This window comes from Vanellus vanellus (assembly GCF_965231255.1).
Source record: "Vanellus vanellus genome assembly, chromosome: 2".
NCBI classification, from domain to species: domain Eukaryota; kingdom Metazoa; phylum Chordata; class Aves; order Charadriiformes; family Charadriidae; genus Vanellus; species Vanellus vanellus.
In genome coordinates, this window is record NC_138906.1 from 170,322,158 (window position 1) to 170,347,426 (window position 25,269).

A 25,269-nucleotide genomic window follows, 5' to 3' on the forward strand; every position below is an offset into this window, starting at 1 on the left:
GATGGGGATGGGGATGGGGATGGGGATGGGATGGGGATGGGATGGGATGGGGATGGGGATGGGGATGGGAAGGGGATGGGGATGGGGATGGGGATGGGATGGGGATGGGATGGGATGGGATGGGGATGGGATGGGGATGGGGATGGGGATGGGGATGGGGATGGGGATGGGATGGGGATGGGATGGGGATGGGGATGGGGATGGGGATGGGGATGGGGATGGGATGGGATGGGGATGGGGATGGGGTGGGATGGGATGGGGATGGGGATGGGGATGGGATGGGGATGGGGATGGGGATGGGGATGGGGATGGGGATGGGGATGGGGATGGGATGGGGATGGGATGGGGATGGGGATGGGGATGGGATGGGATGGGATGGGATGGGGATGGGGATGGGGATGGGATGGGATGGGATGGGGATGGGGATGGGGATGGGGATGGGATGGGGATGGGATGGGGATGGGGATGGGGATGGGGATGGGGATGGGGATGGGATGGGGATGGGGATGGGATGGGGGATGGGATGGGATGGGATGGGATGGGGATGGGGATGGGATGGGGATGGGGATGGGGATGGGGATGGGGATGGGGATGGAGATGGGATGGGGATGGGGATGGGGATGGGATGGGGATGGGGATGGGGATGGGGATGGGATGGGGATGGGATGGGATGGGATGGGGATGGGATGGGGATGGGGATGGGGATGGGGATGGGGATGGGGATGGGATGGGGATGGGGATGGGGTGGGGATGGGGATGGGGATGGGGATGGGATGGGGATGGGATGGGATGGGGATGGGGTGGGGATGGGGTGGGGATGGGATGTGGAGCAGGATGGGACTCCTCTCGCGGGCAGGGACGGCACCCGGGGTGCAGGTCGGGGGTCAGCGCTGGGCTGGCAGAGGGTCCCCGCTGGGTGTGGGGGGTCGGGTCTGTGCCGTGCGAGGGCGGGATCCGCCCCGTGAGCCCACGGGGTCCGTGCCGTGGGGGAGCCCCCGTGCCGCGCGTGGCCGGGGTGGGTGCCGCCTGCCGACCCCGGCCCCGCCGTCTCCCCCGCGCAGGCTGGAGCGGCTGCAGCGCGTCGTCACCAAACTGCAGATGGAGTCGGGGCTCTGCGAGGAGCAGCTCAACCAGGCGGACACTCTGCTCCAGTCGGTGAGCGCCGGCGCCGGCTCCGGCTCCGCGGTGGGGGGTCCTGGCGGCGCCCCCGCCCGTGGCCCTGACCGTGCCCCCTCCGCAGGACGTGCGGCTGCTGAACGCGGGGAAAGCGCCGCAGAAGGCGGCGGAGGTGGAGCGGGACCTGGACAAGGCGGACGCCATGATCCGGCTGCTCTTCAACGACGTGCAGACGCTGAAGGACGGGCGGCACCCGCAGGGGGAGCAGATGTACCGCCGGTACGGCCGCGCCGGGACCCAGGCGGTGCGACCCACACGGGGCACGGCGGTGCTCGCCCGGCTGCAGGATCAGCCCGCGAGCTGTACCCCGCCGCCCCCCGTGTCCCCTGTGTCCCCAGTGTTCCCCATTTCCCCCCGTGCCCCCCTTCCGCTCCGTGTCCCCCATGCGCTCCAGGTCCCTCCTGTCCCCCATGTGCCTCTTGACCCCCGTGCCCCCCGTGTCCCCCATGCCCTCCAGGTCCCCTGTGCCCCCCGTGTCCTCTGTGCCCTCTGTGCTCCCCTGCGCCCCCCGTGTCCCCCGTTCCCCCCATGGCTCCTGTGCCCCCAATGCCCCCTGTCATCCCATGTATCCCGTGCCCCCCATGCCCCCTGTGCCCCTTGCCCCCTGTGTTCCCCATGTCCCCCCTTGCCCCCCATGTCCCCCACGTCCCCAGTGCCCCCATGTTCCCTGTGACCCCATGTCCCCCATGTCCCTCATGTCTTCTGTGCCCTCTGTGCTCCCCTGTTCCCCCCATGTCCCCCAAGTCCACGATGTCCCCTGTTCCCCCCATGTCCCCCATGCCTCCCGTGTCCCCCTTCCCCTCCGTACTCCCCATGTCCCCTGTGCCGCCCATACCCCCCATGCCCCCCATGACCCCCATGTACCCCCTTGCCCCCCACATCCCCCTTATGTTCCCTGTGACCTTATGTCCCCCGTGTCCCTCATGTCCCCCATGTGCCCTCCGGCCCCCGTGTCCCCTATGACCCCCATGTCCCCCGTGTCCCCCGTGCCCTCCGTGCTCCCCCGTGCCCCTGTGCCCCCCTTCCCCTCCGTGACCCCCATGTCCCCTGTGCCGCCCATACGCCTAATTCCCCCCATGCCCCCCTGCCCCCCTGCCCCCCACGTCACACCATGGCCCCCCTGCCCCCCGTGCCGACGCGCCGCCTGCCCGCAGGGTGTACCGCCTGCACGAGCGCCTGGTGGCCATCCGCACCGAGTACAACCTGCGGCTCAAGTCGGGCGTGCCGGCGGCGGCGGTGGCGGTGCCGCTGGGGCAGCGGCCGCGGCAGGAGCTGGACGAGGCCACGCTGCGGTACCTGCAGGACCTGCTGGCCTGGGTGGAGGAGAACCAGCGGCGCCTGGGGGCGGCCGAGTGGGGCATGGACCTGCCCACCGTGGAGTCCCACCTGGGCAGCCACCGCGGCCTCCACCACTCCATCGAGGAGTTCCGCGCCAAGATCGAGCGGGCGCGCGCCGACGAGGTGAGGGGTCCCCCCGGCTCCCGCGGAGGGTCCCCGGGGCTGCTGCTGTCCCCCCGAGGGGGGGGACGGGACGGGACAGGACGGGACGGGAGGTCCCCGCGCTCACCGCGCGTCTCCCCCAGGCACAGCTCTCCCCCGGCCCCCGCGGCGCCTACCGGGAGTGCCTGGGCAAGCTGGACCTGCAGTACGGCAAGCTGCTGGTGAGGGGGGCAGGACGTGGGGGAGGGCCCTGGGGGGGAGTGTGACATGGGGGGATGTGGGGGGGGGGGATGCTGGGGGGGTGTATGGGGAGGGGGATGTGGGACATGGGGGGCTGTGAGGGGAGAGGGATGTGGGGAGCTGTGTGGGGAGGGGGATGCGGGACATGGGGGGATATGTGTGGGGAGGGGGATGCTGGATGTGGGGGGCTGTGTGGGGAGGGGATGTTGGGGGGGGATATGTGGGGAGGGGGATGCGGGATGTGGGGGGGATGTGTGGGGAGGGGGATGTGGGGCGTGGGGGGGATGTGTGGGGAGGGGATGTTGGGAGGAGATGGGAGGGGGATGCGGGGCGTGGGGGGCCGTGTGGGGAGGGGGCTGTGGGGCGGGAGGTGCCATGCCCGCCCCGTCCCTGTCCCCAGAACTCCTCCAAGTCCCGTCTGCGGCACCTGGAGAGCCTCCACGGCTTCGTCAGCGCCGCCACGAAGGAGCTGATGTGGCTGAACGAGAAGGAGGAGGAGGAGGTGACCTTCGACTGGAGCGACCGCAACCCCAACGTGACGGCCAAGAAGGAGAACTACTCGGTGCGCGGCGCCCCCCCTCTGCCCCCCGGCCCTCCCCCCTCCTCGCTGCCTGACCCCCCCCGGCCCCTTCGCCCCACTGCTGCCCCACGGTCGCACAGCCCCCCCAGACCCGGGACTTGGGGTCTGGTGCACTTCGGCACCCCCGGCCCGCCCCACAGCCTCGGGGCACCCCCGGGCCCTGTGTCCCCCCCGAGCACCCCCAGACCCCCTGTCCCGCTCTCTGAGCACCCCCAGACCCCATATCCCCCCCCCCAGGCACCCCCAGATCCCCCTCCCTGAGCACCCCCAGACCCTGTGCCCCCCCCAAACACCCCCAACCCCCTTTGTCCCCCTCCCTGAGCATCCCCAGCCCCATATCCCCCTACTGAACACCCCCAGACCCCATATTGCCCCACCACCACCCCCAGCCCCTGCGTCCCCCCCCGAGCACCCCCAACCCCCTTTGTCCCCCTCCCTGAGCACCCCCAGACCCTGTGTCCCCCCCGAACACCCCCAGCCCCCATATGCCCCCCCCAAGCACCCCCAACCCCCTTTGTCCCCCTCCCTGAGCATCCCCAGCCCCATATCCCCCCACTGAACACCCCCAGACCCCATATTGCCCCACCACCACCCCCAGCCCCTGCGTCCCCCCCCGAGCACCCCCAACCCCCTTTGTCCCCCTCCCTGAGCACCCCCAGCCCCATCCTCAGCCCCCCCAACCCTGTCCCCCCACACCCTTGCTCCCCCCGCCGTGGCCCCATGTGCGGGCGCAGTGGGGGGTCCGGGCGCTCACCCCCCGGCGCCGCGCAGGCGCTGATGCGGGAGCTGGAGCTGCGGGAGCGCAGGATCAAGGAGCTGCAGAGCTCCGGGGAGCGGCTGCTGCGCGAGGAGCACCCGGGGCGGCAGACGCTGGAGGTGCGGGGCGGGGGGCCGGGGGGCCGGGGGGGCCGGGGCACTGCTGTGGGGCACTGCTGTGGGGCGGGGGGCAGTGCCCGGGGGGCTGCGGCAGCGCAGGCGCCTGCCTGGGCCGGGTGGGGGCTGGCAGCGGGCAGACACGGCAGCGCCGGTGGCGGTGCTGGTACCGGTGCTGGTGCTGCTGCTGGTGCTGCTGCCGCTGCTGGTACCGGTGCTGGTGCCGGTGCCAGTGGCAATGCTGGTACTGGTGCCAGTGCTAGTACTGGTGCTGGTGCCGGTGGTGGTGGTGGCGGCAGTGGTGCCGGTGCCAGTGCTGCTGCTGGTTCTGGTACCACTGTTGGTGGTGGTGCTGGTGCCAGTGCTGGTACTGGTGCTGGTGACAGTGGTGGTTGTGCCGGTGCTGGTGCTGGTGCTGATGGTGCTGGTGCTCGTGGCGGTGCCAGAGCCAGTAGCGGTGCCAGTGCCGGTGCTGGTGTCAGTGCTGGTGCCAGTGGTGGTTGTGGTCGTGGTGGTACTGGCGTTGGTGCTGGTGGCAGTGCTGGTGGCAGTGCCAGTGCTGGTGCCGGTGGCAGTGGTGGTTGTGTCGGTGCTGGGGGCAGTGCTGGTGCCGGAGGTGGTGCCGCCCGTGCGGCGGCGGTGACCCGTGCCCCGTTGCAGGCCTTCCAGGCGGCGCTGCAGACGCAGTGGAGTTGGATGCTGCAGCTCTGCTGCTGTGTGGAGACCCACCTGAAGGAGAACAGCGCCTACTTCCAGGTAGGGGATTTTGGGGAGACCCCCCCCCGCCCCACGGCCGGCGGCGCCCGCCCCGCTGACCCCCCCGGCGCCCCCCCAGTTCTTTGCCGAGGTGAAGGAGGCGGAGGAGTTCCTGCGGAGGACGGAGGAGAACATGAAGAAGAAGTACTCGTGCGACCGCAGCATCACCGTCACGCGCCTGGAGGACCTGCTGCAGGACTGCGTGGTGAGGGCCCCCCCGGGGAGACCCCCCCAACACACCGGCCCCGCTGCAGCCCCCGGGTGACCCCCCCGGGTGACCCCACCATGTGTGCCGGGGTGACACCCCCACAAGTTGTCCCCCCCCGAACCTCAGGGGTGACCCCCACCATGCGCAGCCCCCCGGGGTGACTGCCCCCCCCCCGCAGTGACCCCCCCGTACAGACCCCGCTGCAGGAGTGACCCCCCCCATAGTCCCCCTCCCCACTGCAGTGACCCCCCCCTGCACCCCAGTGCCCCCGTGGGAGCGGGGGGTCCTCACCCCGCCGTGGGGCTCCCCCCACCCACTGGGGCTCAGCGGGGGGAGCCCCCCCCGGCGCCCCCTGACCCCCCCTGCCCCCGCAGGAGCAGAAGGACCAACTGGCCGAGTACGGGGGGCAACTGGCCGGGCTGGCCCGCCGCGCCGCCGCCATCGTCCAGCTGAAGCCGCGCAGCCCCGGCGCCCCCCTGCACGGCCGCCCCCCCCTCCAGGCCGTCTGCGACTACAAGCAAATGGAGGTGCGAGGGGGATCGGGGAGCCGGGGGGGCCTGGGGGGCCGTGAGGGCCCCCGAGCCCCGCCGTGACGCCCCCCCCGCCCCGTCCCCGCAGATCACGGTGCACAAAGGCGACCGCTGCGCCCTCCTCAGCAACGCGCAGCCCCACAAGTGGAAGGTGCTGAGCGCCGGCGGCGGAGAGGCCATCGTCCCCTCCGTCTGCTTCCTCCTGCCGCCCCCCAACACCGAGGCGCTGGACGCCGTGCACCGGTGAGTGCCGCGGCGGCTCGGCCACCCCTTCCGGGGGTCCCGGTGCTGCCAAGGGGGGCGTCCCGGCCGCTCTCCTCCCTCGTCCCCCCCCCGCTGACGCCGCCTCTCCGCAGGCTGGAGGCCGCCCACCAGCAGCTCCTCGTCCTGTGGCATCAGCTTCACCTGGAGATGAGGACCCTCCTCTCCTGGCAGTACCTGACCCGCCACATCCAGCAGATCCAGTCCTGGTCCCACCTGACGGTGCGTATCCTCCCCACGGGGGTCCCCGGCGCTCCCGACTCCGGCGGCGGGGGCTGACGGCAGCCTTTACCCCCCCCCCCCCTCCCAGTTCCGCACGATGCCGGTGGAGGAGTGCCGGCAGGTCCTGCGCGGGCTGGAGACCCACTACCAGGAGTTCCTGCGGGACAGCCAGGACTCGCAGAGCTTCCAGCCCGACGACCGCCTGCGCCTGGAGCGGGAGTACCAGGCGTGCACGCACAAGTACGAGCTGCTGCTGCGCAGCCAGGAGAAAGGTGAGACCCCGCCACGGGGGGAGCCATGGACGCCGCCCAGAGGAGGCCCCCGAGATGCTGGGAGGGCTGGAGCCCCTCTGCTGGGAGGACAGGCTGGGAGAGGTGGGGGGGTCAGCCTGGAGAAGAGAAGGCTCCGGGGAGACCTGCGAGCCCCTTCCAGTGCCTAAAGGGGCTCCGGGAGAGCTGGGGAGGGACTCTGGGTCAGGGGGGGCAGCCGTGGGACAAGGGGGAGCGGTTTGACGCTGACAGAGGGGAGACTGAGAGGAGATGTGAGGAAGAACTTGTGGGCTGTGCGGGCGCTGAGCCCCTGGCGCAGGGTGCCCCGAGAAGCTGTGGCTGCCCCATCCCTGGGGGTGTTCAAGGCCGGGTTGGACGGGGCTGGGAGCGACCTGGGCTGGGGGGAGGTGGCCCTGCCCGGGGCAGGGGGGGACTCGGTGGCCTTCAAGGTCCCTCCAACCCAAATCATTGGGTGACTCTATGGTTTCTCAAGTCAGCCCGTGGCTATTGTGGTGTTGTCTGTCTCCCCAAAACCCCTTTGAGTTGGACGCAGCCATCACGACCAGATGCACCCCCGGTGACCCCCCGGGTGGTTATTGCTTGGGCAGGGTTGCGGGAGACAAAGATGAGGTTTGGGGGGCGCACACTGTCACACCCCTCCTCCCCATTCCCCCCGTGCTCCCCGGGGCGTCCCCTCCGTCCCCGGAGGAGGCTCAGCCGGCGCCGGCGCCCCCGCAGGAGAGCAGGACGAGTCCCTGTGCAAGAGCTACATCTCGCAGCTGAAGGACATCCGCCTGCAGCTGGAGGGCTGCGAGAGCCGCACCATCCACAAGATCCGCCTGCCCCTGGACAAGGACCCGGCCAAGGAGTGCGCCCAGCGCATCACCGAGCAGCAGGTACCTGCACACGCGCGCGCGGCGCCGGCCCACCGCGACCTCGGCACCCAGCCCGGGGCCGGTGCCTCTCCACCCACACTGGTGGGCTGCGGACCCCCTCCTCTGTCCTGCTCGGGGGGCGGGTCCCGGCTGGCAGGACACGGCGTTGGGCACAGCGTTGGGCACGGTGTTAGGTGGGGGACCGGCCGCGGTCCAGGGTTGGCCCCCAGCCGCAGTGAGGACTCCTCTCCCGCAGCAAATCCACCTGGAGCTGGAGGGCATCAAGAAGAACCTGGACAAGGTCAGCGAGAAGACAGAGAAGGTGCTGGCGCAGCCGGAGCCGGCCAGCTCGGCCCCCGTCCTGCGCTCCGAGCTGGAGGTCACCCTGCAGAAGATGAACCAGGTCTACAGCCTCTCCAGCATCTACCTGGAGAAGTGAGTGCCCAGCCCCGGCGCGGCTCCATCACCATCCCCCCCTGGGGAGAACCGCCGGATCGGCCGGGATGAGCCGGGTCTGACCGGGGTGGGCTGGTGGGGTCTGGAGGAAGGGGACACGGGAAGAGCACGGACGGTGTCTGTCTGCGCTTCTGTGAGGGCTTTGACAGGGTCCCCCGCAGCATCCCGCTCTCCGGGTCGGGGGGAGATGGGTTGGATGGGTGAGCTGTGTGCTGGAGGAGGAATTGGTTGGATGGGGGCATCCAGAGGGGGGTGGGCAGCGGCTCCATGTCCAGATGGAGAGTGGTGACCGGTGGTGTCCTTCAGGGTCCGTACGGTTCAGTATCTCCATCAGTGATGTGGACAGTGGGGCTGAGGGCGCCCACAGGGAGTCTGTGGGTGACACCAAACTGTGTGTGGCGGTGCCACCCCTGAGGGAGGGGATGGCGTCCGGAGGGGCCTGGGCAGGCTGAGAGGTGGCCCCGTGCGAAGCTCCCGGGGCTGAGCCAGGCCAAGCGCAGGGTCCTGCTCCGGGGTGGGGGCAGCCCCCGCTCCCAGCACAGGCTGGGGACGGAGGGATGGAGAGCAGCCCCAAGGAGAAGGGCTCGGGGGGGCTGGGGGGGGAAAGCTGGCCAGGAGCCGGCAACGTGCGCTGCCAGCCCAGCGAGCCCCCGGCATCCTTATTGTGGCCTTTCAGACCCTAAAGGGGCTCATAAGAAAGATGGGGGAGGGACTTTTTAGCGGGTCCTGCAGTGACAGGGGGTAATGCTTTTAAACTAAAAGAGGGGAGACTGAGAGGAGATGTGAGGAAGAACTTGTGGGCTGTGCGGGCGCTGAGCCCCTGGCGCAGGGTGCCCCGAGAAGCTGTGGCTGCCCCATCCCTGGGGGTGTTCAAGGCCGGGTTGGACGGGGCTGGGAGCGACCTGGGCTGGGGGGGGGTGGCCCTGCCCAGGGCAGGGGGGGACCCGATGGCCTTTAAGGTCCCTTCAGCCCAAACCATTGGGTGACTCTATGATCCCATGCAGCCGGCCGTGCCAGCGTGTCCTTCCCTTCCCATCCAACCGACGCTGCTGCCCGGCACCGGCTGAGCCCGTCTCCTCTCTCCACAGGCTGAAGACCATCAACCTGGTGATCCGCAGCACTCAGGGGGCAGAGGAGCTGGTCAAGAAGTACGAGGACCAGCTGAAGGACGTGCAGACCGTGCCGGCTGACCTCAAGGAGCTGGAGGCCAGCAAGGCCGAGCTGAAGGTAAGGGCTGCGGCGGCCCCGTGCCGGGGGCAGCCGGTGGGTGCCGGGGCCGGGGCTGACCCCTGCTGTGTCTGCCGCAGCGGCTGCGTGCCCAGGCGGAGGGGCACCAGCCCTTCTTCAGCACGCTGGAGACCGACCTGAGCAAGGCCAAGGATGTCAACGAGCGGATGGTCAGGGGCCACAGCGAGCGCGACGTGGACCTGGACCGGTACCGGGAGCGCGTCCAGCAGCTGCTGGAGCGCTGGCAAGCCGTGCTCGCCCAGACCGACCTGCGCCAGCGCGAGCTGGACCAGCTGGGCCGCCAGCTGCGGTACTACCGCGAGAGCTGCGACGGGCTGCTCCGCTGGATCCAGGATGCCAAGCAGCGGCAGGAGAAAATCCAGGCGGTGCCCATCACCGACAGCCAGACCGTGCGGGAGCAGCTGCTGCAGGAGAAGGTAGCGCCGGCGGCGTGGCAAGCGGGGGCCAGTGCGCTCGGCCATCCCTAGCCGCGGCGGGGTGACCACGGGGCGGCTGAGCTCACCCTGGCGTGTTTCCCCAGAAACTGCTGGAGGAGTGCGACCACAACAAGGAGAAGGTGGAGGAGTGCCAGCGCTACGCCAAGCAGTACATCGACGCCATCAAGGTGCGCGACGGGCACCAGGGGGCCGGGGCAGATGGGGGCTGGGGAGCGGGGCGGGCGGCCCCGAAGGGGCTGGGGGCCTCGCCGTGGACGCTGGCCAGCGAGCTGAGGACCCCTTTCGCTGGCAGGACTATGAGCTGCAGCTGGTGACCTTCAAGGCACAGGTGGAGCCGATGGCCTCTCCGGCCAAGAAGCCCAAAGTGCAGTCTGCATCCGACAGCATCATCCAGGAGGTGAGGGGGGCCATGGCCCCGGCGCAGCTCCTTTCCCGGGAGCGGAGGGCTTTGCCGGAGGGGTGGGCACGGCGGGGCTGGCGTGCAGGCTCGCCGCCATCCGGCCCCGCCGCCACCATGGTGCCGGGCAGCCGGGCTTGACCTTTGCCGTCTGCCGCAGTACGTGGACTTGCGGACACGGTACAGCGAGCTGACCACGCTCACGAGCCAGTACATCAAGTTCATCACGGAGACGCTGCGGCGGCTGGAGGAGGAGGAGGTAGGGCAGTTGCGCGTGGGCGCGCGGGGCGGCATGACTCCGGCTGCATTCTCTCTCCTGCATAACAACGGGCAACGTGGTTCATGATGACTGCGGCCCCCCCATCACTAACGCTGGCCCACGGCCGCTAACCCCGCTCTGGTCCGGGCTCCGGGGACTGAAGCCGCTGTCTCTGGGCGCAGCGGGTCGCCGAGCCGAGGGGGCCGGCGCGCAGAGCCGGCTCCAGGCACCGCCGGGCTCTGGCATGACTGGTGGTAGGAGGCACTTCCCAGATACACGTAGCGCAGTCAGCATCTGCCTTCCGCATGACCGCTGTGCTCGGGCGCCGCGGGGCCGCGGCCCTCGGGTGTTCTGTCTTGGTAACCTCTCTAACTCTTGGTTTCTGCCCTTGGAAGTCGAGCCGCTTTGCCAGTGCTTTGTCTTGGGGGATGTTTGTGTTGGTGGGGAATCTAATGGAGGGTAAAAAACCAGGATGACTCTGGCATCCCTGCACCAGGTACTCACTCTGCGCATGTCCCCCTCCCCACGGCACCCCTCCGCCTCACCCCATGGCCGCCAGCAGCCTGCGCTCCCTCCCTGCCCGCTGCACGCACCCCCCTCTCCGGAGAGCCCCCACGCTCCTCGCCCTCCGCTGCCGCTGCTCCTGCGCCCTCACCGCGCCGTTGGGGTGGCACGAGGGGACCCAGCCCTGCGGTGTGGGGGTTTGGCTCACACGCATGCGTGCTACCTTGCTCATGGCGCATGCGGCATGAGCACTCTGCGGCACGGCCCCACGCCATGCGCGAGGTGTGCCGGCCCTTCGGCAGATGGCTGGTCGGCCAGGTTGCCTGGAGCGGACCAGCAAGAGGGGGATTTGGGCCAGCTGGGGCAGCATGGGCCAGAACTTGGGTTGCTCTCCGTGTCGTCGAGGCTTTCCTGGCCGCTCGCACCTCCCACGCCACCCGCTCCCCTCCGTCCTGCTCTCCCCGGTGCTCCGGCTGGGTCTGTCATTCCCCCGAGGTGATGGCTCTCTGCGCCGGCCCCTCTCGCATGGGGAGCCCCGGCGAGCACGGCTCCCCTCCGCGGGGCTCTCCCTCCCGGTGGGCGCGGTGGTGGTGTGCAAGCTGCTCGCATCCGTCTCCATGGCCTGGGGCTTTGCTCGCGCTCCATCCCTTCTCTGTGGTTCGTGGGCCATCTCGCTTCCCGCACCGCTGTCTCGGTCCTGTCGCCTGTCCACCCGCGCTGTGCTGAGTGCGACACGGTACTCGTGTGTCCCCTGTCTGCCACACGTCTTCTGGAAGCTGGCGTCACCGCCTCCAGCTCGCGGGGAGGCCCAGGGAGCCGAAGCCATTCCATGCGCATCCTCTATCCCTCCGCCCCGGACCGCCCCGTCTCTCGGTGGTGCGTGATTGTGGCTGGCGTTGACGCCGCGGCTCGGTCGCATCCCTTGTGATCTCTCTCTCTCTCCCCTCTCTGTTTTCTCTGCACCCTCTTTCCCCTCCAGAAAGCCGCCGAGAAGCTGAAGGAGGAGGAGAGGCAGCGGCTGGCGGAGGTGGAGGCCCAGCTGGAGAAGCAGCGGCAGCTGGCCGAGGCCCACGCCAAAGCCAAGGCGCAGGCGGAGGCGGAGGCGCGGGAGCTGCAGCTCCGCATGCAGGAGGAGGTCACCCGGCGGGAGGTGGTGGCCGTGGACGCCGAGCAGCAGAAGCAGAACATCCAGCAGGAGCTGATGCAGCTGCGGCAGAACTCCGACCACCAGATCAAGTCCAAGGTCAAGCTGATCGAGGAGGCCGAGTACAACCGCAAGAAGGTGGAGGAGGAGATCCGCCTCATCCGCCTCCAGCTGGAGAGCACCGAGAAGCAGCGGGCGGGCGCCGAGACGGAGCTGCGGGAGCTGCGGGCGCGCGCCGAGGATGCCGAGCGGCAGAAGAGGCAGGCGCAGGAGGAGGCCGAGCGCCTGCGCCGGCAGGTGAAGGAGGAGAGCCAGAAGAAGCGGGAGGCGGAGGAAGAGCTGAAGCGCAAGGTGCAGGCAGAGCGGGAGGCGGCGCGGGAGAAGCAGAAGGCGGTGGCGGACCTGGAGGAGCTGCGGCTGCAGGCGGAGGAGGCCGACCGGCGGATGCGGCAGGCGGAGGCTGAGAAGGAGCGGCAGATCCAGGTGGCCCAGGAGGTGGCCCAGCGGAGCGCCGAGGCCGAGCTGCAGAGCAAGCGGCTGTCCTTCGCTGAGAAGACGGCGCAGCTGGAGCTGTCGCTGCAGCAGGAGCACATGGCGGTGGCCCAGCTGCAGGAGGAGGCCGAGCGGCTGAAGAGGCAGCAGCAGGAGGCCGAGCAGTCGCGGGAGGAGGCGGAGAAGGAGCTGGAGCGCTGGCGGCAGAAGGCCAACGAGGCGCTGCGGCTGCGGCTGCAGGCGGAGGAGGTGGCCCACAAGAAGGCGCTGGCGCAGGAGGAGGCAGAGAAGCAGAAGGAGGACGCGGAGCGGGAGGCCCGCAAGCGCGCCAAGGCAGAGGAGGCGGCCCTGCGGCAGAAGGATCTGGCCGAGGAGGAGCTGGAGAAGCAGCGGGAGCTGGCGGAGGGCACGGCCCAGCAGAAGCTGGCGGCGGAGCAGGAGCTGATCCGGCTGAAGGCGGAGATGGAGAACGGGGAGCAGCAGCGCCTGCTCCTGGAGGAGGAGCAGTCCCGGCTGAAGGAGGAGGTGAGCGAGGCCATCCAGAAGAGGAAGGAGCTGGAGGAGGAGCTGGCCAAGCTGCGGGCCGAGATGGAGGTCCTGCTGGAGAGCAAGGCCAAGACGGAGGAGGAGTCGCGCTCCACCAGCGAGAAGTCCAAGCAGCGGCTGGAGGCCGAGGCCAGCAAGCTGCGGGAGCTGGCCGAGGAGGCCGCCCGGCTGCGGGCCCTCTCTGAGGAGGCCAAGAGGCAGCGGCAGCTGGCAGAGGAGGAGGCCGGCCGGCAGCGGGCCGAGGCCGAGCGCATCCTGAAGGAGAAGCTGGCAGCCATCAACGAGGCCTCGCGGCTGAAGGCGGAGGCGGAGATCGCCTTGAAGGAGAAGGAGGCGGAGAACGAGCGGCTGCGGCGGCTGGCGGAGGACGAGGCCTACCAGCGCAAGCTGCTGGAGGAGCAGGCGGCCCAGCACAAGCAGGACATCGAGGAGAAGATCGCCCTGCTGAAGCGCTCCTCGGAGAGCGAGCTGGAGCGGCAGAAGGGGCTGGTGGAGGACACCCTGCGGCAGCGGCGGCAGGTGGAGGAGGAGATCCGCGCCCTGAAGGCCAGCTTCGAGAAGGCCTCGGCGGGCAAGAGCGAGCTGGAGCGGGAGCTGAGCCGCATCCGCGGGGAGGCGGAGGAGGTGCAGCGCAGCCGGGAGCAGGCGGAGCAGGAGGCCGGCCGGCAGCGGGCGCTGGCGCTGGAGGAGGAGGCCCGCCGTCGGGAGGCTGAGGAGAAGGTGCGGGCCATCCTGGTGGCCGAGGAGGAGGCCGGGCGGCAGCGGCGGCTGGCGCTGGAGGAGGTGGAGCGGCTGAAGGCCATGGTGGAGGAGGCCCGCCGGCAGAAGGAGCTGGCGGAGCGGGAGTCGGAGCGGCAGATCCAGCTGGCGCGGGAGGCGGCGCAGAAGCGGCTGGCGGCGGAGGAGAAGGCGCACCTGGCCGCCGTGCAGCAGAAGGAGCAGGAGCTGCTGCAGACGCGGCAGCAGGAGCAGAGCCTCCTGGAGCGGCTGCGGGAGGAGGCCGAGCGGGCCCGGCGGGCGGCTGAGGAGGCCGAGTTCGCCCGCAGCAAGGCCGAGCAGGAGGCCAGCCTCTCCCGGCAGCGGGTGGAGGAGGCCGAGCGGCTGAAGCAGCGGGCGGAGGAGGAGGCGCAGGCGCAGGCGCAGGCGCAGGCAGACGCGGAGAAGCTGCGGAAGGAGGCCGAGCTGGAGGCGGCCAAGCGGGCGCAGGCGGAGCAGGCGGCCCTGCGGCAGAAGCAGCTGGCGGACGCCGAGATGGAGAAGCACAAGAAGTTCGCCGAGCAGACGCTGCGGCAGAAGGCGCAGGTGGAGCAGGAGCTGACCAAGGTGAAGCTGCAGCTGGACGAGACGGACCACCAGAAGGGCATTCTGGACGAGGAGCTGCAGCGGCTGAAGGAGGAGGTGACCGACGCCGTCCGGCAGAAGGCCCAGGTGGAGGAGGAGCTCTTCAAGGTCCGGGTGCAGATGGAGGAGCTGGCGAAGCTGAAGAGCCGGATCGAGGAAGAGAACAAGGTGCTGATCCTCAAGGACAAGGACAACACGCAGAAGTTCCTGGCGGAGGAGGCCGAGAAGATGAAGCAGGTGGCGGAAGAGGTTGCCCGGCTCAGCGTGGAGGCCCAGGAGGCCGCCCGCATGCGGAAGCTGGCCGAGGACGACCTGGCGCAGCAGCGGGCGCTGGCGGAGAAGATGCTGAAGGAGAAGATGCAGGCGGTGCAGGAGGCCACGCGGCTGAAGGCGGAGGCAGAGATGCTGCAGAAGCAGAAGGACCTGGCCCAGGAGCACGCCAAGCGGCTGCAGGAGGACAAGGAGCAGATGCAGCAGCGCCTGGCCGAGGAGACCGAGGGTTTCCAGAAAACCCTGGAGGCTGAGCGCCGGCGGCAGCTGGAGATCACGGCCGAGGCCGAGCGCCTCAAGCTGCACGTGGCAGAGATGAGCGTGGCCCAAGCCAAGGCCGAGGAGGAAGCCAAGCGGTTCAAGAAGCAGGCAGAGGAGATCAGCGGGAGGCTGCACGAGACCGAGCTGGCCACGCAGGAGAAGATGACGCTGGTGCACACTTTGGAGATCCAGCGGCACCAGAGTGACCAGGACGCCGAGAAGCTGCGGAAGGCCATCGCCGACCTGGAGCAGGAGAAGGAGAAGCTGAAGCAGGAGGCGGCGTTGCTGCAGCAGAAGGCGGAGGAGGTACTGGGCTATGGGTCCCCCTTAGCGGTGGTGGTACACAGGAGGGCCTTCCCTCTCCCCAGCGCCATGTCCCGGCACAGCCGGCATGCGGGCGGCTGGCCGGGCTCTGGTGTCTGTTCCCCCTGCCAGGGGTCTTGGCGAGTGGCTACTTGTGGGGCAGAACCCCCACGTGCGGGTCAAGGGCGTGCGCAGGGCCATGTGCAGCCAGCCAAACCCAGCAGGGAGGTGTCGAGCGGGTCCTCCCACCCCCTGCCCTCTCCTACTGCCGGCAGCTCCTGCCGTATTCTGCTCCGTAGACGGGAGCCATCCCCAGCTCCCTCACCCCCGCAGAAGAGCTCGTGTCTTTTCCCTGCTCGTTCCACCCACGTGTTGTTTGCTGTGGCTCCCTAACCCCGGCTCTGCTCCCTTAGCTCCTAACCTACACAGCAGAGTGGTTGGGGGACTCTGCACCCCTACCAGCCCAGTGCCACCCCTGCTGCCTGTCCTCCCGCCCCAGCCCGCCCCCATTGCCCCACCGGTGCTGCCCTCCTGGGCAGACAGTGCCATCTGACCCTGCTGTCCTCTCTCCCACCCCAGATGCAGGTGGCCCAGGAGGCGCAGCTCCGCCAGGAGACACAGCTCCTCCAGCAGACCTTCCTGACGGAGAAGGACGCCCTGCTGCAGAAGGAGAAGTTCATCGAGGAGGAGAAAGCGAAGCTGGAGAAGCTCTTTAAAGACGAGGTGAACAAAGCCCAGAACCTGAAGGCAGAGCAGGAGCGTCAGCAGAAGGAGATGGAGCAGGAGAAGCAGCAGCTGAAAGCCATGCTGGATGAAGCCAAGAAGCACCAACAAGAAGCAGAGGAAAATGTCCGGCACAAGCAGGAGGAGCTGCAGCAGCTGGAGAGGCAGCGGCAGCAGCAGGAGAAACTCCTGGAAGAGGAGAACAAGAAGCTCAGGGAGAGGCTCGAGCAGATGCAGGAAGAGTACAAGGCCGCCCTGGCCCAGACACGAGAGATCATGATCCAGACGGATGACCTGCCTGAGGAGGCAACGGTTACGACGACGCAGCTGCCAGATATCAAAGCTGTGCCCAACGGCAGAGATACGGTGGATGGCTTAGCGCAGAACGGGGAGCCGGAGTTTGCGTTTGATGGCATCCGTCAGAAGGTATCTGCAGAGAAGCTGGCTGATGCCGGCATTTTGAGCAAGGAGAACTTGGACAAGTTGACGAAGGGTGTTGTGAGTGTTGGCGAGCTCTCGCAGAGGGAAGACATCAAGAAGTATCTGCAGGGCAATAGCAGCATCGCCGGTTTGTTAATCAAACCCACCAATCAGAAGATGAGCATCTATGAAGCCATGAAGAAGAAGCTGCTCAGCCCTGGCACTGCACTGGTCCTCCTGGAGGCACAGGCTGCCTCTGGCTTCATAATTGACCCTGTGCGAAATGCGAGGCTCTCGGTGAACGAGGCGGTGAGAGAAGGAGTGATTGGGCCAGAACTGCACAATAAGATGCTGTCTGCTGAACGGGCGGTAACCGGCTACAAGGACCCTTACACGGGCGACAAGATCTCCCTCTTCCAGGCCATGACAAAGGACCTCATCGTCAAGGAACACGGCATCCGCCTCCTCGAGGCGCAGATCGCCACCGGCGGCATCATCGACCCCGTCAACAGCCACCGCCTGCCTGTAGAAGCTGCCTACAAGCGGGGCTACTTTGATGAGGAGATGAACCAGGTCCTCTCTGACCCCACCGACGACACCAAGGGCTTCTTCGACCCCAACACACAGGAGAACCTCACCTACCTACAGCTCATGGAGCGCTGCGTGACTGACCCGGACACGGGGCTGTGCCTTCTGCCGCTCACTGACCAGGCGGCCAAAGCAAGAGAGCTGGTCTACACCGACAAAGAAGCTAAGGACGTCTTTAAGAAGGCCACAGTGACAGCACCGTTTGGCAAGTTCCAAGGGAAAACCATGACCATCTGGGAGCTCATCAACTCTGAATACTTCACTGAGGACCAAAGACGGGACCTGATCCAGCAGTACAGGACTGGCAAGATCACGGTGGAGAAGATCATTAAGATCATCATCACGGTTGTGGAGGAAAGCGAGAAAAAGAGCCAGATGTGCTTTGAGGGCCTCCGGGCCCCTGTGCCTGCCGCTGAGCTGCTGGAAAGCAAAATCATCAACAAGGACCTCTACAACCAGCTGCACCAGGGCAAGAAGTCCGTGAAGGACGTGGCGGAGATGGAGTCTGTGCGGCAGTACCTGAAGGGCACAGATGCTATTGCCGGCGTCCTTGTAGAGTCAACCGGCCAGAAGCTCACCTTCTACGAGGCCCTGAAGAGAAATCTGCTGAAGCCAGAGATCGCCCTGTCCCTGCTGGAAGCACAGGCTGCCACCGGCTACATCATCGACCCTGTGAGGAACAAGCTGTTCTCGGTTGACGAGGCGGTGAAGGCTGAGGTGGTGGGTCCAGAGTTTCACGAGAAGCTGCTGTCTGCAGAGAAGGCGGTGACTGGCTACAAGGATCCCTATACGGGCCAGACAGTTTCCCTCTACCAAGCGCTCAAGAAGGGCCTCATCCCCAGCGACACCGGGGTCCGTCTGCTGGATGTCCAGCTCGCCACTGGAGGCATTGTCGATCCTGTGAACAGCCACCGGCTCCCGCTTGAGGTCGCCTACAAGCGGGGCTACTTGGACCCCGAGATACAAGAGGCTCTGTCCGAGCTCCGAGATGACACCAAGGCTTTCTATTGTCCCAACACCCAAGAGCATCTCACCTACACCCAGCTGCAGAAGAACTGCCACCGTGACAAGCAGACTGGCTTCTGCCTGCTGCCCCTGTCCGACAAAGCCATCCAGTCGCAGCAGGAGGAGGTCTACACAGACAGCCAGGCGAAGGAGTGCTTTGACAAGGCGACCGTAGAGGTCCCAGTGGGCAGCATGAAGGGCCAGACAATGACCATCTGGGAGCTGATCCATTCCGAGTACTTCACGGAGGAGCACCGGCGGGAGCTGCTCCGACAGTACAAGACTGGCAAGGTGACCATTGAGAAGATCATCAAGATTGTGATCACCATCATTGAGGAGGCAGAGACCAAAAAGCAGGAGAGGCTGACGTTCAGCGGTCTCCGGGCACCTGTACCTGCCAGCGAGCTGGTGGAGTCCCGCATCATCAGCAAAGCCCAGTACGAGCAGCTGAAGGAAGGCAAGAAATCAGTGAAGGACCTCTCTGAGACAGATGCGGTGAGGAGATTCCTGCATGGCAGCGAATGCATTGCTGGCGTCTACGTGGAGGCGACCAAGGAGAAGCTGAACATCTATGAGGCCATGAAGAGGAACCTGCTGAGGCCCAGCACGGCCGTGGTCCTCCTGGAGGCCCAGGCAGCAACCGGCTTCTTGATCGACCCTGTGAAGAATCGGAAACTGTATGTCAACGAGGCTGTGAAGGCTGGTGTCGTCGGGCCTGAACTTCACGAGAAGCTGCTGTCGGCCGAGAAGGCTGTCACTGGGTACAAGGACCCCTACTCGGGCAACACCATCTCCCTCTTCCAGGCCATGAAGAAAGGACTCATCGTCAAGGAGCACGGCATCCGCCTGCTTGAGGCCCAGATTGCTACCGGCGGCATCATCGACCCTGTCAACAGCCACCGCCTCCCCGTGGAGGTGGCCTACAAGCGCGGCTACTTCGACGAGGAAATGAACCGGACCCTCTCCGACCCCACCGATGACACCAAGGGCTTCTTTGACCCCAACACACAGGAGAACCTCACTTACATGCAGCTGAAGGAGAAGTGCATTGAGGATCCTGAGACAGGCCTGTATCTGCTGCCCCTGCGGGAGCCTGAGAAGCCGACAGTGGTGGAGACCACCCAGGTGTACACAGAGGCAGAGACACGGAAGGTGTTTGAGGAGACACAGGTGGACATACCTGTGGGCAGCAGGGCGGGCTCCTCCATGTCGCTGTGGGAGATCATGCACTCGGACCTGCTGCCTGAGGAGCAGCGGAAGCAGCTCATGGAGGAGTTCCAGTCCGGCCGTGTGTCCAAGGAGCGCATGATCATCATCATCATTGAGATCATCGAGAAGACCGAGATCATCAGGCAGCAGAATCTCACGTCCTATGACTACGTCCGGCGCCGCATCACGGCCGACGACCTCTACGAGGCCAAGATCATCTCTCTGGACATCTACAACCTGCTGAAGCAGGGCTCCAAAACCTTCCGGGAGCTCCTGGACGTGGAGACTGTCTGGAAGTATCTCTACGGGTCGGGCTGTGTGGCTGGCATCTACATCCCCTCTTCCAAGCAGAAGCTCAGTATCTATCAGGCACTGAAGAAGGGGCTGATCAACTCTGAAGTGGCCCGCTCCCTCCTGGAGGCCCAGGCTGCCACCGGTTTCATGATCGACCCCACAAAGAATGAGATGCTGACTGTCGATGAAGCGGTCAGGAAAGGCGTGGTGGGGCCTGAAATCCATGACCGGCTCCTGTCTGCAGAGAGGGCTGTGACCGGTTACAGGGACCCGTATAGTGAACAGAAGATTTCCATCTTCCAGGCCATGAAGAAAGACCTCATTCCCAGTGAAGAGGCCCTCAAGCTTCTGGACGCCCAGATAGCCACCGGTGGTATCATTGACCCACACCTGGGCTTCCATCTGCCCCTGGAGGTGGCCTACCAGCGGGGCTTCATCAACAAGGACACGTACGATATGCTGTCCGAGCCCAGTGAGGTGCGAAGCTACGTGGACCCGTCCACGGATGAGAAGCTCAGCTACACGCAGCTCCTGAAGCGGTGCCGGAAGGATGAGAACACCAGGCTCCTCCTGCTCCCACTCTGCGACACGAGGAAGCTCACCTTCCGCGGGCTGCGGAAGCAGATCACCGTGGAGGAGCTGGTCCGTTCGCAGGTGATGGACGAAGCCACCGCCCAGCGCCTCCAGGAGGGCCTCACCTCCATTGAGGAGGTCTCTAAGAACCTGAAGAAGTTCCTGGAGGGCACCAGCTGCATTGCTGGCGTCTACGTGGACTCCACAAAGGAGCGGCTGTCCGTATACCAGGCCATGAAGAAGGGTATCATCAGGCCAGGCACCGCGTTTGAGCTCCTGGAGGCGCAGGCAGCCACAGGGTACGTGATTGACCCCATCAAGGGCCTCAAGCTGACAGTGGAGGAAGCTGTGCGGATGGGCATTGTGGGCCCCGAGTTCAAGGACAAGCTGCTCTCTGCTGAGAGGGCAGTCACCGGCTACCGGGATCCCTACTCCGGAAAGCTCATCTCCCTCTTCCAGGCCATGAAGAAGGGTCTGATCCTGAAGGACCACGGGATCCGCTTGCTCGAGGCCCAAATTGCAACGGGAGGCATAATCGATCCTGAGGAGAGCCACCGCCTCCCTGTGGAGATTGCCTACAAGAGGGGCCTCTTCGACGAGGAGATGAATGAGATCCTGCTGGATCCCAGTGATGACACCAAGGGCTTCTTCGACCCCAACACAGAGGAGAACCTCACCTACCTGCAGCTCATGGAGCGGTGCATCACTGACCCAGAGACCGGCCTCTGCCTCCTGCCCCTGAAGGAGAAGAAGCGGGAGAGGAAGACCTCCTCCAAGTCTTCCGTCCGCAAGCGCAGGGTGGTGATCGTCGACCCGGAGACAGGCAAGGAGATGTCTGTGTACGAAGCCTACCGCAAGGGCCTCATCGACCACCAGACCTACCTGGAGCTGTCGGAGCAGGAGTGCGAGTGGGAGGAGATCACCACCTCCTCCTCTGATGGTGTGGTGAAGTCAATGATCATCGACAGGCGCTCGGGGCGCCAGTATGACATCGACGATGCCATCGGCAAGGGCCTGATTGACCAGTCGGCCCTGGACCAGTACCGCTCAGGCACCCTCTCCATCACCGAGTTTGCAGACATGCTCTCCGGCAACATGAGCGGCTTCCGGTCGCGGTCGTCCTCTGTGGGATCATCCTCCTCCTACACCGTCAGCCCGTCCCCCATGCGAACGCAGATATCCATGTGGAGCGACCCGACCGAGGAGACCGGGCCGGTGGCAGGCATCCTGGACACAGACACGCTGGAGAAGGTGTCCATCACGGAGGCGATGCGCCGCAACCTCGTGGATAACATCACGGGGCAGAGGCTGCTGGAAGCCCAGGCCTGCACCGGGGGCATCATCGACCCCAACACCGGGGACAAGTGCTCTGTCGCCGACGCGGTGAACAAGGGCCTGGTTGACAAAATCATGGTAGACCGCATCAACCTGGCGCAGAAGGCCTTCTACGGCTTTGAGGACCCGCGGACCAAGACGAAGATGTCGGCGGCCCAGGCCCTGAAGAAGGGCTGGCTGTACTACGAGGCCGGGCAGCGCTTCCTGGAGGTGCAGTACCTGACGGGGGGCCTGATCGAGCCCGACGTCGAGGGCCGCGTCTCCTTGGACGAGGCGCTGCAGAAGGGCACCATCGACACGCGCACGGCCCAGAAGCTGCGGGATGTGAACACCTACTCCAAGTATCTCACCTGCCCCAAAACCAAGCTCAAGATCTCCTACAAGGACGCGATGGACCGAAGCATGATCGAGGACGGGACCGGCTTGCGGCTGCTGGAGGCCTCCTCCCAGTCCAGCAAGGGCTACTACAGCCCCTACAACGTCAGCAGCGCCGGTTCCACCTCCGGCTCGCGGTCGGGCTCCCGGACCGGCTCCCGGTCGGGCTCCAGGCGAGGGAGCTTCGATGCCACCGGCTCCGGTTTCTCCATGACCTTCTCGTCCTCCTCCTACTCTTCCTCGAGCTTTGGGCGCAGATACGTCGCGGGTCCGCCGAGCGCCGTGGAGGCGGCCGCCCTCGCCTTGTCGCTGCCGAGCGGGAGCTGCGGGCGGGAGGCGAGCGGGGAGCGCCCCGGGCTGCCGGGGCCACCGCTCCGCCTGGCCTGAAACCTGCCGGCCCCTGCCGGGCCAACCCGCCGCCTCGCCTGCTCCGCATGTGGCAACGCTGCTGGCTAATCACTAGTATTTTTTTTTGCTAACTTTTAAACGCCATTCTTCTTCCAAAGCAGTGCCTAAAGTTTAACCAAAAAGACTAGACTAATATATTAATATATACGATTGTTCTGACAGTATTTGTATATTAAGAGATGAGAGAGAAAACACACTACCCTCCCCGACCTGCCGCGCCGGGAGCCTGCTGCCGCTCCTGCCCTCCGCAGAGCCCATCCCGCCCGGCGGCTCGGACACCGCGGGGCAGAGCCGGACAACAGTTCCGTCGTTTTGATCTAACCACTTAGCAACTCTTTTGTAATTAACCCTGCCGGCTTCATCCCCCACACCCCGAAGGAGGAGACGACCCTGTCCCCATGGCACACTGCAGCCGGCGTGCCGGCGGGATGGAGGAGGACATCGTGGGCCGCTCGGCGCCGGACAGCCAGACCCTCCACACCGGCCCCGTCGCTGTCGCCTGGACCCCTTCCAGCCGCCCTCGGCGCGGCACGGCGAGGAGGGGGCTCCGTGCCCCGGCTCCCCGGCTGCCCCAGCTCCCTGGCTTGGCCTCCCCGGCACATCACCACGCCATGGAGCCGGTGACCCGACCGTAAGTGCGCGCTGGCGCTGCCCGGTGCTTCCGCGCCGTGCGGAGGGACCTGCCTCTGCTCCGCCGCTTCGCCCACCGAGGGGCTTCGCTGCGTGTCCGCCTCCGCCAGCCCGCCCGCCCGTTGGGACGCTCCTGCCGCGCTTGGCTCTCCCCGCCGGCGTCGCTGGTGCCGCCGCTCGCCGGCGGCCGCGCCTGCCACTGCCTGTCTGTCTGTCTGTCTGTCTCTCCGTGTATCTGGGAAGTGCTCCGCACAAGGTTGATTTCTTAACGCTGACGTGGCTTAATGAATTGACAGGCCTCCGCCAGAGCCCGCGCCCGCGCTCGGCAGAGCCGGCGCTGCCAAAGCTTCCTGCGCCCAGACCCAGCCGCTGCCCACTCGTGGCCCGCCCCCCCCTTTCCACGGGGGTTCTCCGGACCCTCCGAGCGCAGAGGCCACGGGATCCCCGGTGCCCAGGGAGGGTCGCGGGACGCAGCGGCAGCCTGGCGTGCTCTCTTGTTAGAAAAAAAGGCGGATCTCTCTAAATCTGGACTCCTCTTTTCTTCCTCGTGGTAATTCCTTTCCTCCCCCTTTTCCCTTCTCCCGCAATAACGCGCTCTCTCTCTGGCAGACGTCTTTTTCCAGTCCCACCAAAGAAGCCCCCTTGCCGATGGGCGAGTTCCTTAGCTGGGTCTCCGACGTCAGCAGGTCGTGGATGGGCTCGAGGGCAGCCCGGGACGCGGCAGCTCCTCGGCCGTGCTCGCCGGCGCAGGTAACACCAACCTTTCCAGTCTCTCTCTTTGGAGCCGGGGTTGCCTCTGTCCCGCGGCGCGCGGGGCTGGTGCCGGGGCTTTAGCTGGGCGCTGCGTTCCCCGGGCGGTGACACCGAGATGTCCGGCGGGCATCCTTGTCCTCCCAAGTACAGTTTGGGGTGAAGCCCGTGGTGAAGGCTTGCCAGCCATGGTTGTGCCAAGTCGGTGCTGCGGTCCGGAGGCGGTGCTGGCCGAGGCGGCGCGGGGGCGAGCAGGCTGGCGCGGGGCAGGCGCGCGGCTCTGCCGGCTGGGCTCGATGGCTTCATCTCATGGACCAGTCTCCGTGTCTCATCCCATCTTTTCTGTTCGCTTTGTTTTAGTGTTGCTGGATGTCCATCCCAACTCCCCTCACCGCTGCCACGGAGCCCGTACCCCCGTCCTGGGGCGAGTGGGACCGCACTTGAGGACACGGGGACGTGCTCCCTCTCCCTTGGCACTTGCCAGAGTCCCTGGGCAGAGACTGGGGGGCCGCGCTGCCCCGGCGCGGGGGCTGCCCGGTGGCACTGGAGCCCCCTGGCCAGCAGTGGGGTGCCCCGGCCCACCCGCTGCCCCTGCCCCCCTGGAGACCCCTGGCCCCCGCTGCACTCCACCGCGCCCCGGGCAGGGGCTGAAGCAATAAGTGATGCCGTGGCGGCCGTGCCGTGCCGGCTCAGGCTGTCTGGGCCGTGGCTCCCGCGCTCGGCCCCCCATGGTGGCCGTAGCCCCCCTGAGAGGCACCCGCATGGTCGCCTTGTCCACCCCACACCCTCCCCCCGGGGTGCACCCCCCCTCCCCCAGGACGGCGTCCCGGTGCGGTGCCACGGCTCACCCACGGATCTCCGCAGCACCTCTCCTCCTTCCCGCCTGCTCTCATCTGCCACGTGTAAATTGAGTCATGTTATTCCTCCGCATTCGTTGTTATTATTCTCATTATCCAGTTTTGCTTTTGCATGACACGCTCATGTGGGCGACTGCCCCACGGCCCGGCCGGGGCTCCTGCTGCCCCGGCGCTCCCCTGACTCCCCAACCGTTTCCCGTCGGGGCAGCCGGGGCCGATCGATAATCCAAAAGCATCTCTTTTTTTTTTGTGGGGCGAAACACTAAAACCTGACTTGTATATACCGTGAAGTGTTTGTAAAACATGCAGTATGGACCCATGGCTCTCCCCAGCGAGGTCAGTAAAAGAGATCCTATGAAACCAGCCGGCAGCTCCGCGTGGTCTGTTCGCCCTCGCTGCTCCCCGCCGGCGCCCGTGCCGCGGCCTCACCGCTGCCGGTGCGGACTGGGGGCTCGCGGTCGCCTCCTGTGCCTTTGTGCCATGGGCCGCGCCGTCCGGGGTGCGTGGTGGAGCGTGCCAGGGCGCCGGAGCTCTGACCGGCGTGGTGGAGCCACGCAGCAGCGAGCGGGCACGGCTGGTGCTGTGGAGGCTTCAACCCGGGGATGGATCCATCCCGCTGGCGGTGGGGCTGTGGTCCCCAGAGGTGCTCGTACCCTGTGCCCATGTGAGCCAGTGCCGTGCCCGCCGGTGCCTTGGGCTTGGTGCAGGCTGTGCCGCGGGTGCTCCCTTAGCCTGGCAGTGCGGGAGCCATCGCGGCTGGGACGGTAGCGGTCAGGGAGCCCCGGTGGGCTGCGAGGGCTGGGGGGGACAAGGGCGAGGGGGCCGGGCAGCTGCCGGCGGAGGGGCGGCGGGGTTTGTTAGGGGCACAGGCGCCCGCTCGGCAGATTTGCTGGCGCTGGCGGGGGACGGCTCGAGGAGTCCCTCCAGCCCCGCGAGCCATGTGCCACCGCTCGGCCCCGGCTGGGTCTCCCTGAGCCGGGGCGCTCCTCCTACAGCACTGCTTCCCAGCAGGCA

At 66.9% G+C, this 25,269-nt stretch overlaps 1 protein-coding gene across 1 annotated transcript; it reads left to right on the forward strand.

The window, feature by feature from the left end:
• The first annotated feature begins 975 nt into the window (after window positions 1-975).
• PLEC (plectin) lies at window positions 976-24,618 on the forward strand. Its single transcript, XM_082499308.1, has 23 exons — window positions 976-1,155; window positions 1,241-1,395; window positions 2,331-2,637; window positions 2,760-2,837; window positions 3,257-3,418; window positions 4,208-4,312; window positions 4,970-5,065; window positions 5,145-5,270; window positions 5,648-5,800; window positions 5,892-6,046; window positions 6,160-6,286; window positions 6,375-6,558; window positions 7,294-7,451; window positions 7,687-7,865; window positions 8,975-9,113; window positions 9,194-9,550; window positions 9,655-9,738; window positions 9,864-9,968; window positions 10,129-10,227; window positions 11,711-15,091; window positions 15,668-22,649; window positions 23,258-23,398; window positions 23,759-24,618. The coding sequence occupies exons 1-21, from the start codon at window positions 1,099-1,101 to the stop codon at window positions 21,995-21,997; spliced, it is 12,537 nt and encodes a 4,178-aa protein (XP_082355434.1). The 5' UTR covers window positions 976-1,098; the 3' UTR covers window positions 21,998-22,649; window positions 23,258-23,398; window positions 23,759-24,618.
• The last annotated feature ends 651 nt before the right edge of the window (window positions 24,619-25,269 follow it).